Source organism: Notolepis coatsorum, assembly GCF_963971535.1.
Source record: "Notolepis coatsorum genome assembly, chromosome: 1".
Classification (NCBI taxonomy): Eukaryota; Metazoa; Chordata; class Actinopteri; order Aulopiformes; family Paralepididae; genus Notolepis; species Notolepis coatsorum.
In genome coordinates, this window is record NC_140165.1 from 158,420,045 (window position 1) to 158,437,059 (window position 17,015).

Sequence of the window (17,015 nt, forward strand, 5' to 3'; positions counted from 1 at the left end):
AAGAGATGCTGGGTTCGAGCCCAGCTCTCGGCGTTGCTTCCGGCTTGGCTGGTCGTTCATACTAATACAATTGGCAGTATTAGGGGGTGGGAAAGCCGGTGGGTGGAGATCGGACGTTGTGGACAGCGACTCCTACAGGTTGGTTGGTGTGCCTGTACAGCAGAATCAGGAAGCAACGGGGGCAGCGTGAGCCTCCCACACGTTACTCCTCGCCGCTGAGAGATTGCGCTGTACAGGTGAAAAGATGCGACAGCTGCCTCCTCGTGTACCGGAGGGGACACGTGATGCAAGGCTTGGTCCACATTGCAGCCGACCAGTGGGAGGCATGGTCTAACAACGTTCGAGACAGGGGAGGGTAGAATTGGATAATACGAAAATTGGGATGGGAGAAAAATAGAAAATGGGGAGAAAAAGTAGATACAAAGATTTTTTTATATTGATCCCAAAAACGATTTACGCCGCTGTTGGCGTTCAACGCATGGCGGGCAATAACGACTTACGGCGACTTATATATAACGGCAATAACGACTTATGGGGTACAATGTGTTAACTTTACAAGAGTATTTTTTTTTTATATATATTTTTTTATTTGCATTTCTCAATATACAGACAGTTTACATCGAGTAGTTTTTTTTCCCTTTCCCCCCCCCCATTCCCTCCCACCTCCCTTGAGACAAGTCAGTTAGAATGTTTGGAACTTAAACATTTGGCCTCTACATCAGAGGAAAACAACCAGAAATATAATAATAATAACAATAACAGTTAGGACAATGTTAAATGCAACATACCCCTCTCCCCTCCCCCCCAAATAATAAACCCTCTCCCCCACGTAACCCTCCCCATTACTGTCGTTGTCAGAACGAGATACCTGAGTTGTATCATGGAGTACATTAACACATGTTATATGAAGTCACATCTGTGTATATCAGTCAGAAGTTAAAGTGTAAAGAATAATATTTAAAAAAAAATCTAAAAACTTGGACGAGACCCTGCTATTTCTCTCCCCCCTCACTCTCCTTCCCTCTCCCCCTCTCTCCTCCGCCTCTCTCTCTCTCTCCCCCTCGCCCTCTCTCTCTCTCTCCCTATCTCCCTCTCTCTCTTCCCCCCTCTCCTGTGTTTGGAGTATAAGCATTTAGCCTGCCTGTGTGAAGCACTTTGGTGCCAGCTACCGCTGCCTGGAAATGTGCTATACAAATAAAATTGACTTGACTTGACTTGACTTGACTTTAGCCTCTACATCATCGTACCATTCTCCGCTTATTTTGTTTATGACTATACTTTATCCATGTAATTAACCAAATATGTCTATTTTGTGTAATTGACTCTGCAAGAAAAGATTAATACATCACCCCAATAAAAGATTAACACTCTAAACATCGAGGGAAATTCAAACAAGCAAACATAAATCATTTCTTCTCCTTGAAAAGACCACTGAGGCCTCAATTATTCTTCGCTTTCATACCTGTCAGTTCGCTTTGACCCTTTTAACCTCCTTCCAGTTAAGAGTACCCTCCTCCCGTTCGGATGCACTCCTTCCCCTACTTAGATGCACCTCTCCCCGTAAGGTTTAGGCAGTCCGCTACGACACAACAACCAGCTCCTTTCTTAGGACTGCCTTGTCCGACGCCCCTCTCCCCCAACAGAGATGCAGGTCTCCACTTCCGGCTGTAAGGTCTCCTCTCATGAACGGAAGAAGCCCCCTTTTTTTTACCTTCAGGTGCAGTTTAAGGCTGGGTCCCTTTCCAATCTTAGGAGAGACAATCCAGATTCCTCTGAATTGACACCCCTCATCCCTCTGCTTCCCAGCATTTTCTTTTCAAAAACACTGATCACAGAAGCACAACTCACCTACTAACCCTGTATCGGCTAGTAAGGTTACTGTGGCCTGACTGTACATTGAGCCAGGTGCATTTATGGTCTCTGCCATAACGCTCTCCCAACCGGCTGGCGACCCAGTCGATAGCGACCTCATAGTCCGTCATCAAGTCAGGACCCCAAGCGGCTGACTGTCCGTAGAACCTATCAGCCACTCAGTTTAGAAACAGACGGTCTTGTCCCCACCCCGCTTGCTCTGGGCATGGAAATATTGACCGTTTTCGCCAGCCTTGCCTGTTCACGGCAGGAGCTGTGCCCCCTCCGGTGCACCGCCCTGCTCCTAGGTGTGGACTGTCGTCCACGTACCACCCAGTGCCCACACCAACTTACGTGCGACGTTTCCTGGGCCGACTAGGCGGTTCCACAGTGGTATGTTAATTCATACCTCGTTACGCACGAGGGCCTTCAGTAACTCCCCAGCACTATATGATGTGTTTAACGTGCGCCCAGACTCTTGCGAGCCCACTGCCGCCTGTTAGGGACTAGAGGTTCGGGGTGCCTAATCCCCTCCCTAATCCCTATTCCAACCTCCTGAGGTCTTTACTGCTAACTCGTTTTTGACTGTTTTTCTTCTTGTTGTATTTTGTGCTAACCACAGCCTCTTCTTTGTTGTATGCAGGTCTCGGTACTGCTCAGATTTTCCACAGAAGGAAACGATTTTCCCTCTGTCCTTTTTGCATTTTGGATTGTTATTTACAAACACACAATGGATTGGAAGGTCTCATTTTTCTCACAGATACATCTTTACTGTTCTGCATTTTGACAATACATTTTTCTCCAAATTAATTATCTATTTATTTCACGGCTTCTTAAGTTAACATTCAATCAAATCACCTTTGTCTCATTTGTTTTTTGTGCTGTACTATTTTACTAGATCAAATATCTCAAGTTCAACACAATACTACAAATATCTCAAGTTCAACACAATACTACCTCCACCCTTGAAAGTGGAATAACCATTATTTCACTATCAATACCTCGTTTCCAGACAGCCTCCTCGGTCCGGACAGTCAGCTCTAGACGAGGCCAATCACCAACAGAACCTATGTGCATGGCAACAAACCACACGCTTTTTAAACACACATCCCACATACTCCGCCAGCCTTCAACAAGCCGGTGCAGAGTCTCCCATAAGTCAATCATCAAAATCACATGTCTGCACCCTACATGAACACTATTCGGCCAATGGCGACCCAAAACCTACAGAGCTTACCTACAGACAGAGAAACACGTTTCCCCAACACTTACCATATCCCAAAACGTGACACAACCCCCCAGATTCTACATCTGGACTCTTAATGAGCGGAAAACAAACCATGAACCAGCTCCCGTCCATTCTCAGTTTCCAGCTCCTTATCTCAGACTTTCCTACCAGTCTCGCTGTGTCACCACCACCTGCTATCCCTGACCGGCGAGAGATCCCTCCCAGCCAGCTAGTTAAAAAAAAATAAAGTGTCAAACAAAAACAAAGAAAATTGCAAACAAACATAAACAAAACTCTGTGAGTGCCTTCATGCAACACACCCATCAACAGAATTAAACTATCAGCTAGAGGCATAAATACCCCCGCATAACCACCAAGAAATAAAAATTAAAAATTAAAAAGAAACGAAGTAAAGAAATTAAATCCTTTTTTTTTTTTTTTTTTAATCTCCTTGACCACCCTTGGATCAAGTATGTATAATTACTAACCACTTGCTGCGAACGTGTCACATCATTCCACTGTCTAATATTGAATACCTAATATTAACTGTTTAATCTAGACCCAAGTCCACATGACCACAAAAGTCATTGAGGTGACCATTTTTCTCTCTCTCTCCAATCTGTGCAGCCGGGCCAGGCTGCACAGGTGGGAGATACCAAAAATCGTCCACCATACCATTCTCCCTCACGTTTTCCTCACTGCCACAGCAAGAGTTGATCAGACACACTGTAGCAACAAGGAAAACCCATGATTGGTCTATTAATTAACTGTTAGTACGATTGGCTCATGCATCTGTCAGTCATTTCATCTCTCCCTGTTAGCTGCACATCCATTTTAGTCGCTTCCACTCATAACCTAATGTACCAACGCTTCTATATATTTTTTATTCTATTTTTATTCCCATCAGTCCTTTTTCCCATTTTAACTTATTAATAACTCTATTTTCCTGAGCACTATTAGCTTCGCTTGTGCATACCTGCTTCGTTCTTATTCAACCTATGGCCTTTGCAGACACAACCCCTTTACCCTCCTTCTGAGAATGACCCAACATTCTGCAAGTCCAGCAGGTCTATTTTCTGATGAACTCATGCTGTCCGTTGGACTCTCGCCGTCTATTGGACCCTTGCCGAGCCCGCCACCCTTTGTCACATGACCGAGCGAGATGGCCGATCTCCCCACAATGCCAGCACACAGCCGACGCCGGCCATCCAGGCGGTCCCAGTTTACCACGACTCCAGCAGTCCCTCGGCTGGCATCCCACAGCTCCCGCCAGGTCCACCCCTCTCCGGTCCTCTGGTTGCATGTCCTGTTGCCTAGAGGAGAGAGGGGCATACCTGTCCTTTTCTGCTGCCTCTCCTCGGGCCTGTTCTCGTTGGGAGGGGCCTGGAAACTCACCCCTCCTGCGGTTCTGTTCACCCTGTCGCGGCCCAGTTCCCTGTCCGGGCAACGGAGCACAGGGCACTCCTTGATCACGGCGGCCTAGGTCTGACGCCCGAAGCATGACATCACGAACTGTACCACTCAACAGTACATTCTTTTCAGCCAGTTCTTGCTCCAGTCTCTGCATCTCGTGTGCGGCTTGACCAAACGCCCGCTCTGTCTTCCTCAAGTCTCGATGAACCTTTTCATGTCGTTCGAACGCTTCTACAAACGCTCTCTGTCTTTCTGGAGAGAGGCACGTCATCCTCTCCTCTTCCTCCACCCTGGCCCTCGCTGGCTGGCTACTCGTCACCGGCCCACACCTCTCATCCCGGCTTTGGTCTCGAGGGACAACTGGACATGGGAAACGGGTGGGCGGTAGAAACTGTTCGTGTATAGTTCCATACCTGCTGTCGGTCTCAGTTCCAGCCATACGGCCAGAGTGGACTCCGTGGGACTGCTGTAACAACCCCGCTCTTCTCAGTCTCTTTCTCTGTCCCTTGGTTAAACTGCAGTCGCCTGCAATGGACACCCCAGCATGGATCGGTTCTGGTTGGAGCAATACCGTTGTCACTGGTTCTCTCTCCTGTAAGACCCCCTGTTTTGGAACCAAAGTCAACATTTCAAGTCCTCCTATCGTACTGGTCACATGAGAGAAGTCCATCCTATTCCAGTCAATCAGATTATCATCACTGGTAAAGTCTATCTGGGAAATGTCTGCAGAGGCTCTCGGCTTTCTCCCACCAATGGCATGACTACTGTGGGCCATTTCTATATATATATATATATATATATATATATATATATATTTTTATTTTTTTATTACTACGGGTTATTGAAACAGACTGATTGTTTACTCTCATTTTTGTTATTCTATTGTTATTGCATCTAACGCTTCAGTTGTTCCTATCAATGTTCCACTAAGGTGAACTTCCTATGTATCCGTCATTCTCCACTTTCAAACACACCTGCAATAACCGTTTGAAAAAACAAGTTTCTCCGTCTCTAAAACTATTTCTACTTACTTGAGTTAAAACACTCACACTGTCAAATTTTTACTGTGCAGACAAGGATTGATAACTGGCTTATCATTCATACTTATACCAAGGCTTATATAGTCGTTTCCCCAGTTGGTTATCGAAATCGTTAGAGCCTTCTGTTCGGCCGAGCACCTGTGCAGAAAGAAAGCAAAAACATCCAAACTTAACATCAGTGGCATTTCCCTGTTATTTCCACTATCTGTTATGCATTGGAAATGTCGGGCAACACTATACTAATATTTTTAGAGAGATTTGGTGTGATCTGCTTGAATATAACGATACAGCTTATCTTGTCATTTTCCGTTCCTCCAACAGGAAAAACTGGAGGTTCCAATCCCCTGTGTGTTCTTTTCACCTGATTCTCAGGGAAACATAATCATTAGTCCCCGCTTATCAATTGTCTAATAATCCTGGTAAACCTGGTCCTTCATCCGTTTCAATTTCATTTTGCTTTGATGAATCCGTTCATTCTGATCTTATTTCATACTTTAAATGACCGCTTAGCGTATTGACTAAATGTAATATTAACTTCCGCTTCACACTCTTCATACAACATCAATTTCATTCATCTTCACACACACACTTACATTCCTACACACAACCACTTCCCCCTCACAACACTAAAAAATACCTTAGTGTTGTCACCGCTTCCAACTACCAATCAGGGAAAACAATACATTTTTTGCAACTTAGATCACTAAAACCCAGACCGTCATATAGCCCAGTTGTTCATGTTATTAAACTCATGGACACCCGCACTATACCACTGCAATATCCTCCCAGTTCCTTGAATACACAAAGAACCGTCAACTCACAGCCCAAAGCGTTTTCCCTTCAGTTTCGAACCTGAACGGAAACACCCCAAGCTCCATTACACAAAGAATATCACAACTCATCCTACCATCACCTGCACCTAGACAGGCCAGCGCTCCTCCGGTCCCTACTCCACATACACAATAACCACGCAGTTCAAATAAACTTCCAACCAATAACACACAACATGCCGCAAAGCTAAACCTGCTTCCAAGGACCCTAACAGACCACTACCCAACCCAGCAATGGTCTGCAGCATACCCACACTCCAACCTCAGGCAAGCCATTGAGGGGGGGGCACACGTGGAGAAAGGAAGGGATGGAGAACCACAGGGAGAAATACAAGGAGAGACAGAGGGGGGGGGCGGAGGGAAGAAAAAAGGGAGGGAGGGATACAGGGACACAGGGACTGAGGGGGGGAGACAGAGACGGAGGAAGGGGGGGGGGGTCTCAATTCAACATTAACTATAACAAAAACCGTCCATACTTAATCAGCAGACTTTATCGTATCGCCTGGTCCAGTTAACCCACAGGGCTCTAAACACCATCTTCTCCACCCGCTGCCAACTTCAACTTAAATTAAACCCTACCTTATCAGACTAAAAGAGCCTGCATGGAGCTCCTAACATCTAACACTATACTTTAAATCTTACTGCCGGGGCACTACAACCTGAATAAAACACCTATGCAAACCTGGCAGCCCAACAGCATTAAGCAGGGAGCTAGAGATAAAGGAGGGGGAGATACCAGGAGGGAGAGAGAGATAGAGGGAGAGAGAGTGGGAGGGAGGAGAGACAGGGAGGAGGGGGGGGGGGGCTCCAAAATGACCATGAATATTTCATTTATCCTCATGTAATCCTAACTTAGAAAGTAAACACATTAATATAACCAATGCTCCAAGCCTCACCATAAAGGCAAGCTACCTTGAACAAAACACCTCCTGTGTTTTTTCAACAAAGTCAAGCTGGGAGAGAGGGATGGAGAGGAGAGGGGCGGGGAGGGAGGGAGAGAGGGAGGAAGGCAGGGAGGGAGGGAGGGAGAGAGGGAGGGGAGAGTGTGAGAGGGAGGAAGAGATACGGAGGAGAAGGGGGGGGGGGGTTCACGCGACCCGTCACAGCACACAACGCCGCTGTTTCCACTTCTACTAGTCCTGACCAACATCGCCCCCTATAGCCCTCCACTGTCCACTGCCTTAACATAAGCTCATAGCCCATCCCCCTTGCGCCGACAGACCGTGGCGGCGGCGCGCATGCACCGACTGACACATACCGTCTACATGTCCCAACCCGTCATTCACATCAGCAGCCTATCATTGGAACAAACTACCCTATCCAAAGTTACAAAAAAACTCACACACCCATCACATTTCTACCCCACTAGTGCCATTATACTTGGCCCACAACAAATACAGATCGATAACCAAACAAGTATAAAAAGAACCACAAAATTCCAAGATGGTTGCTACCCAAAAACCTATAATAACCACAAAATGTCCACTACTGCTCCCCGTCCACATGTGAAGGAGAGGTGTAACAATCAAAGAGGCAATACCTCCCTCTGCTGGAACGTTTCGTTCATCACCTCCATTGCACTACAGTATCCACAACGTCCTGCAGGAGGCGCCCTCACCCTCCTCCACAAGTGCGTCATCACGCAGCACAACACCACCCGACGTCAACTCGACGTCTCACCTTTAATAATAAAACCACAATCCCCAGAACCCCTACTCCGGAAGTCCCCGTCCGCGCCTCTCTAAGGTCTCGTGCCAGCCACCAAGAGTAGCAACACGCGACATCCCCCGAGAGTTCATCCCTGCTACATTGTTAGCACAGGTAGCTTAGCATTTTAGCTTCGTTAGCTCAGTACTGCTAGCTCCATTTAGCTTAGCTTAGCCACTACCATAACTCCTCCTAAACGGCCCATTATCCTGTTGATCTGAGCGGCACAACACATCTCGACGTTTACGTAACACAGTTACACCCCGCAACCTAACTTTAATCCTATTTAGCCCCAGTTTACAGAACATATATCACTATCTTTATTCTAGTACGCTCGCCCGTTCGGCCCCGCCTGGCCGAAACACACAGTATTTTAAATCCAACGCTCCCAAAGCCTAGACGCTCCCAGTGACGTCATCAGCTCCAAACACTCCGTTTATTTCGACCGCTTCAACATTAAATTTAGACCTTAACACCACCGTTTTGAAAAATGTCAACGAACTTCACACATCATTTTGGTTCCATCACTCTTGCCATTCATTCAATTCACTCGATAACGCAACACAGCGTCCACACGTTACTACTGTCGTCCTGCGGCTAACGTCGCCCGCTAACCTAGTCTCCATTCAACGGACAGTGTTATGGTTTCTCCGCTGCCGTTTTGGTCACCAGCGTTTTATAATAATACAAAAAATACATTGGCATTCACTCATAGCTTCTAACTCACATTCATCCAAACATATATATTTATCAAAACAATGTCCCATTCATAAGCATACTATTCATCTGGCCACATTCATTCTAAGCGCATTTCCTACCTCGCCCATTTCACACAATTCTCACCTATGCTCTAATCACAAGCGCAGTTCCTTCTCTCAAAGTGCTTCATATATCTACCGAGTTCTAGAAAATTCGCCTTGCTATACCCAGAGAAACCCACTCCATTCATGTATAGTAGCTCGTGGAGAGTTTTAGTAGCGCCTCTTGTCGGCTTGAATCGGAGTTTTATATGGCCAAATCGTGTGTTCAACCATAATTTCCATATTCCCTACCTGTAGAGCCACCTGTCGGCTTGAATCTGAGTTTTATGTGGTCTATCGTTACCACAATTTCCATATTTTCTACTTCCCTCATTCCTCCACGAGTTTGATGTTCTTCAGATCTGGACCATAGCCAATCTGAGCCTAAATGACGTCGGATTTGTCTCGGCAATTCGCTTATGGAACGTCTTCCAAAGTCCATTGCTCAGTCGTACCGATTCTAAGTGGGCCCCTATCCCGTTAAGCAACCTGGCACGAATCCCTAACCCTCGGCTGTGCGCAATCTGAACTAAATACAGACATCTATATCCTCTCCTCACTGGTAGTCACCATACTGTTCGATGAAGGGCTTGAAAATCCACAATGGTACTCTTGTTCCTCCGTCAGCCGTTTCCCAGAGCGGGCCCGGTTCTGACGAGCGAAGACAGTGCTCCATTTAACCCGTTCATCAACCAAAAACGTCACTTATCCCCAGACCTTCAATTGTTTCCCTGAACAATTCCTTATTTATAGCTCCACAGTTGCTCATAAACACTTCCCCTTTCGCCTCCTCACTACTGCACCGTTCACTCGGATCGCGCCCCTTTTCTTCATTACATTAGTATCGATTCTACCCAGACTAGTCCTACCACATCTGGCATTGTACCAATCTTCAGGCATTCTAACCGAACCACCCCTCAATACCCTAACCTCAAGTGCTGCGTTGGTGTGCGGCCGAAACCAGAGACAGTAGGTCGTGAATCCTGGTCTCTGGCGTCCTTCCGACATCAACCCATTTTTTCTGGTCCATTAGCCTTCACTTTTCCCCATAGCAACACCCCAATTTGAGACTGCTCGACTTCCACCAAATTTAAACACATCTTTATTACTCACCTTCAAACTTGCTGTCCTCGACTGAAGAGGTGAAGAGTTATTCGGTCGCAGAGGCGTCGACGAGGGCGAGAATCTCTCGGTCCATTTTCCAGAAGTAGCTTTTCGTCGTCTTCAACCGGCTTCGGTCGAATGCAGCACGGGTCTCGGCACCAAATTGAAGTATACTAGCTTCATTTATACCTATATCTAAGTTCTGTGATCGTATAGTCTTTTACCCTTCTCCTCTGCATTGTTTGGTATTTCAGATGTTCGGTTCAATTAAGGAAAGAAGCTGACGAGGTGGTCTGAATAAAACAAACTGGTGTGTTTATTTCCATTTCTAAATAAACCACAGCTATGAATCAAACCAGTACAAGATCTTTACTGTAATCTAATTGTCTCTTTGATGTGGCAGTTTTGTCCATGATCTGATCAGCTAGGGCCGATCAGAGCCGTTTCTCCGGTGGTGGTGTTTGTTGTCTCTCGGGTTTCCCATGACAACACGCGGCTTCTCTTTGTGGTGGTCGCCAAGGCAACCTTGGGTCGTGAGTCTCAGCGCTCAAGCAAAGAGCGCTTGATTTCATCTCTCTCCGTGGCAGGATCTCCTGCTGCGAAGCGATCCTCTGTCATCGTCTGTCTCCGTGGCTCTGTGAGTGTCCGGCTCGGCTCACGAGCTCCGATTGGTGATTCTCTCTCCGTCGGTGGAGGTTCAGCGCTCAAGCAAGGAGCGCTCATCTCCAGGTTCCTTCGGTCAGCCGGTGTGTGTGTCGCTCCAAGTCTCTCTGGGTCCGTCCATCTCCAGGTCTGTGTCTGTCTCTTTCCTCCATCTCCATCAGCCCTGCTTATAGGGAAAAAGAAGGAACTCCCCCAAGACGTGTGTCTCAGGGCTCGGGCTTGTCCATTGGCCAAAAGGATCTCCTCGCTCGATGACACGTCATGACACGTCAGCCTGGTATGCTGACACAACGTTTTCACAGTCCAATCCGCCTGGCGGTTAGCCATTACTTTATTAGGGGATCCTTTTCAATGAGTGACACGTCCTACTGCTCTTGTGACACAATGTTTACACAGTCTAACTTGGGGAGACAGACTGGCTCTCGATGCCCAGATAATAAACCATGAGCTGTTTCCATCTACAAACACTTTACCATTCTGTAATTGCATTTTAGAATACTAAGATAATTCTTTATTGTCTAGACAGTGACTAACCGTCTTTTCTAATAGTTTTAAGAGTTATGCCCACATTTACTTATGAAATTGAACTTTATTTGATTGTTTCATCCTACGGGGGGTATTTCCTATTCTAAAGTAATCTGTAATCTAGGTTGTAGCTCTATTTTGATCACTAAGTATTTTGTTCAGTATTAACATTAATTAACAAACGATGTAACTGGTGGCATTCTACTGTGTAAGGGGAGATTTTCCAAATAGTCTGTGTCACCTTTCTGACCTCTGGGTCTTCGTCAGCAGCTGCTGTGTCGTAACCTGAAATTGCTTACTAGTGTCAATAAGACCTTTTTGACCCCAACTGTTCTAAGATAATTAGTTTCCTCTTTTATCTCTTACCACTGACTATAAACAAACCTCGTTTCCTGCCAGCTGGCCGGGTGAGGGGCCACTGTCTCTCAACCTCTTTAGCCTGGGGCCACAGAGATAACTAACATGGGGTTTTCAAATGGCCCTTCTATCAAATCAACATTTCTGTCTAATCATTATTTTGTACATTTCAGTTGCTATGTCCATGTTTCATTTAGAAATACACGACAATGCTTTTGGAGCTAAACATATTACCAAAATCTCTGCAAAAACATCTCACAAACACTAGAAACTGTCACAAACTAAACGAACTATTATACGATAGCTACATACAATTGACTAAATTACTACTTGCATGGTCGTCTCAAAATGGACACATCACATTCTATTGCTGGGATGAATTCAGGATTTTCACAGCTGCCTCTATTGGTCTTTCCAAATGTCAATACTGACTTTCCGACCAATCCCAGGCAGCCGTCTTTGGGACTCCCGGAAAGAGTCGTACATCAAATTAAAGGGGAAGTCGTTAGCTTCAAGAATCTGTTGAAATGTATTATTATTAGGGATGCCCCGATCGATCGACCAGCGATCGGTATCGGCCGATATTCAGTATAAATATGAGATTGGGGAATTCCGATAATGCTTTCTAGTCGCCGATTGCGAAAACCTATCGATGACACGAAAAACATGAGCCAATTCTCAGCAGAGTTGGTGTCATTGTTGCATGTTAACTAACGTAAAACATGTCTGCAGTGTGGAACTATTACAAAGTGTCTGAGACAGATGCAACAATTGCCATCTGCAATGTATGCCCTGATAAAATACCTTGTGGGGGAAGCAATGTAAAAAGTTTCAAGACAACAAATTTAATAAGACACTTGAAGTCCCATCACCCAGAGAAGCATGGAGAGTTTGTTAAGCTTACCGCAGAGTAAAAAGAAAAAGGCAGATAAAAAACCAAAACGGCCGCTGACGCAAACCACTTTAGAGAGCACCCGTGCGTATAACCATGATAGTCAGAAGGCTAAGGCGATCACAAGAAAAATCATGAAATTCATAGGGCTGGACGAGACGGACTCACATTGAGCGAGCCCCGGTACACTCTCCCAGCTCGCTGAAGAGACAACAAGCATTCCATGAAGACCCGCCCTACTCTGTCTCTGATTCGCAGACTGTGGGTGGGGGAATGTGATTGGACTAAAGCAGAGTAGACAGACACACACGCAGACAGTGGAGCAGTCGGACATGCAAAGATGTTGCTTGCATTAGAGAATTTTTACTCGTTGCGTTGTGGCGATGTCTCGCAGATAATACAGATAATACATATGAAAAGTATAACTTGCTCAGAGTCCAGAGACAGTTGTGGTCCAGAGTCTGGAGTCCAGACTTTGAGAATGCCTGTGTTAGACCTACAGTATAATACTGCCAGCTGCTATAACAAAACCAAAAACAATCGGTATCGGCTAGGGATGCACCGATCCGACTTTTTCAGTCCCGATACCGATACCTGGCCTTTGGCTGTCGGCCGATACAGAGTACCGATCCGATACCCATTATTCAATTAATAAACTGTATGCCTCACTGTGTGGAAGAGACTGGGATCATTCTTTTGTGCAAGGCAACATCAGGCATGACTTAAAACATGACTTTCCTAACTTAGTGAAACAAAATGTAACAAATTAACACATAGATATAAATGTACTGAATTGTTATTTATAATTGTATTTATTATTATATTAGATTATAAAAAAAAAAATTTAACTATATATATATATATATATATATTTTTTTTTTTTACCAATACCCGATACAGCTAATTTAGTCATATCGGGGCCGATATCAATATCGGATCGGTGCATCCCTAGTATCGGCCGATATGGCTCATAGACGATCAGTGATCGGTATCGGTGGCAAAAACGTGTTCGGGGCATCCCTAATTATTAGAGATGCTCGATATTGGCTTTTTTACCTATACCGATATTGTCCAACTCTTAATTTCCGATACCGATATCAACCGATACCGATATATGCAGGGTTTCCCCCCCCCCCAAAAAATGGAATAATTTCAGGTAATTAACATTACATATCTCTTGTTGTGGAATTAACACATTATGCATACTTTTGACAATAAATTAAATCAGAATTTGTTCTTACTTGCTTGCCTGGGTAAATAAAGGTTATAGAAATGTAAAAAAAAATATGAAAACCGATACCGATATTTTCCGATATCACATTTTTATGCCGATATCGGCCGATAATATCGGACATCCCTACTAATTATTATATAATATAATATTACAACAGCACCTCTCCAGCGCCCCCGCACCGCAGGTTATTTTCCAGACACAGAGGTGGTTGCCTCATTCTCATTGAAACATGCTTTGAAAATACACCATTCTACTGACGGCTACAATGTAATAAGAGACGGACAACATTGTAACATATCGATATATTTTATCGATATATACATATTGATAGTAGATATAATAATAACTGGACTTTGGAGAAGTCTTTATTCTTTAGATCGAGTAAATGTCACGTGTTCGAGTAAATCCTTAACACATTGTGCGCCAAGAACGGCGTAAATCGTTATTGCCCGCCATGCGCTGAACGCCAACAACGGCGTATCACGTGTTTGGGATCAATATTTCATTTTTTTGCCATGGCATTCATAATTCATCCAGCCTCCCTCCGGATCGCAGCCGGACCCTGTTCTGATATTGCAACGCCTCAATACCGCCGCCTGGTGGATGGTCGGGCGAGTTACACTCACGCCAAACCGGAAGTGGCGATCGGTGTATCGAGGAAATTCCTCCGCCAGAGATATATTGTGGCGTGGATCAATATACACACTCGAGTGCATTTGGATCGCTTTCGAAACGCAATAATCGATATGATTTCGGCGTTTATTGCGTCATACAAACCGGAAATGGATCTAGCAGATCGACGTCAAATAATTGGGATACTTTTTCCTCCAGTCTCATCGGCGAACGTTAAGAGGAAACTAACGTTACTTTCAGCTTGATTGTCAATTTCTTTGTTTGCATCAGTCTGATCAATATATCAACCCATACTAAATAAAGCCGTTACTGACGATCAAGGAATTATAAACGACCCCCCCCCCTTTCCTTCACGCATGATGAAGCATAATGTATACCGATCATTAGGGATGGGTACCTTTCACATTTGAACCGATACGGTACTGGTACCGGTACCTGTGAATCGATACTGGTACCCAACGGTACCTTTTTTCGGTACTTTAGTCTCAAGAAATTTTATTTACCTACCTCAGTCGTGAAAAAAAAATCCAAACTTCAAATAACTACAATTTCGACCGTTTTCGGCTTGCCATTGCTCCGACTGCTTTGTTGTTGAATCAAGTCAAATCCTAGGTAAGCATATATTGTGCGTGTGAACGTTGACATGAAAGGAAAAAAGGTAAAAAAAATAATATTTATTTATTTATTAATTAATTAATTTTTATTTTTGGTATCTCACTTGAATCGATACTCGGTAGTACCGACGTGTTTCGGTTCGGTACCTCAAAAATACCGAATTCGGTACCCATCCCTACCGATCATATACATTTGAATTTTTTAATATAGCGTGTATAGGAAAGAAACGCCAATCGATAATCTATCATATGCTTCAGGGCCTATAACTAGCGTTTTTGGAATTACAGCAGAAAAGCTTAAAAACATACTTATATTCTCGACGGTATTAACACAACAATGTATGAATGAAAAAATATAACGTTCCCACATCCGGAAGGATAGATACCCGATGTTGAATGGGCCATAGTAATGCAGATATAGCTATAATATTTAAAAAGTTATAGCCCTGCAAAGAAGGTAAACATCTCCATAGGCTTACAGCGGTGGCAGAGAGGGCATAATGATGGGCACAATGCATGGCGCCCCAATGTGTTAACAATTAATCAATCGATCTTCGATTAATTGTTAACATCCCTAGTGGGTTAGGAAGATTACAGGTTGCTGATTAACTAAGTAGCCCATGATTCACTGTTTTCTCCCGTAGTACTAGGGCTGTACCCGACTCACAATTTTCATAGTCGGATTCAGCGTTGGTTTGGCGATTTGTTTAATATTTATTAAATAATAATAATAATAGATGTTCTGGTTAAATACATTGGCATGCATTTCAGTGCTAGCATTATGTTAACATAGTCTGCCTATGGTAACAACAGGGTCCCTGGTGGATAATGAATAAAAATATCGGGGGGGGGAAGTCGTTTTTGGCACTCAAGCAGTTAACAATTGAGTGTATTGAGCTGAGCTGTACTGTACTGTACCCATTCTGCAATATGTTAATTAAAGTTTAAATGTATTTATTTAAAGATTGGGACAATGCACATATGAAGAAATATCCATGGTAAATAAGTAGGCTAGATAAAGAATAAGGACAAAATCGCCATATATAACGTTATTTTGAGATGACTAGCAGTTTATTCTCAAACAACTGCCACCACCAGCACATCCTGAACATTTATATGTAAACATGCCAGATTGTAGCTATAAGCTCATTTCCATCTGTAGTCGCTTTGCAGGTTGATGTGAACACAAAACATGCAAAGAACATGCATTACAAAGACAATGAACAAATATCCCATTCCCATTTTGCTAATAAGAAATTAAATAATCTACCAGTGCAGTAAGCAAATGTGGCTTCGTGAGATTTCTTGAAATAAATTTCAAATATCTAGGGTTCTCTCTCCTGATTGGATAAAGTGGGAAGGGATACCATAAAATGTATTTGTTTTCTGTTGTTTAATGCTGAGTGGAGGGACTGGGAGACCCATGTTACTGACCAAACTCTGATGTGGTGTATTAACTGTCTCTCTCTGGGTGTAGCTCTGACGTGGTGTATTAACTGTCTCTCTGGGTGTAGCTCTGACGTGGTGTATAACTGTCTCTCTGGGTGTAGCTCTGACGTGGTGTATTAACTGTCTCTCTCTGGGTGTAGCTCTGACGTGGTGTATTAACTGTCTCTCTGGGTGTAGCTCTGATGTGGTGTATTAACTGTCTCTCTGGGTGTAGCTCTGACGTGGTGTATTAACTGTCTCTCTCTGGGTGTAGCTCTGACGTGGTGTATTAACTGTCTCTCTGGGTGTAGCTCTGACGTGGTGTATTAACTGTCTCTCTGGGTGTAGCTCTGACGTGGTGTATTAACTGTCTCTCTCTGGGTGTAGCTCTGACGTGGTGTATTAACTGTCTCTCTGGGTGTAGCTCTGACGTGGTGTATTAACTGTCTCTCTGGGTGTAGCTCTGACGTGGTGTATTAACTGTCTCTCTGGGTGTAGCTCTGACGTGGTGTATTAACTGTCTCTCTCTGGGTGTAGCTCTGACGTGGTGTATTAACTGTCTCTCTGGGTGTAGCTCTGACGTGGTGTATTAACTGTCTCTCTGTGTAGCTCTGACGTGGTGTATTAACTGTCTCTCTGTGTAGCTCTGACGTGGTGTGGGAGTCCAAGCCTAAGAAGAAGTCTCGCTGGAAGCCT

General features: G+C 44.4%; 1 protein-coding gene across 1 annotated transcript in view; it reads left to right on the top strand.

Moving 5' to 3' along the window:
- vps13a (vacuolar protein sorting 13 homolog A) overlaps positions 1-17,015 on the top strand; it is a 381,735-nt gene that overhangs the window by 287,248 nt on the left and 77,472 nt on the right. Inside the window, 1 exon segment of the mRNA XM_084308048.1 lies at positions 16,964-17,015. Within this exon segment, the coding sequence (XP_084164174.1) occupies positions 16,964-17,015 (52 nt within the window).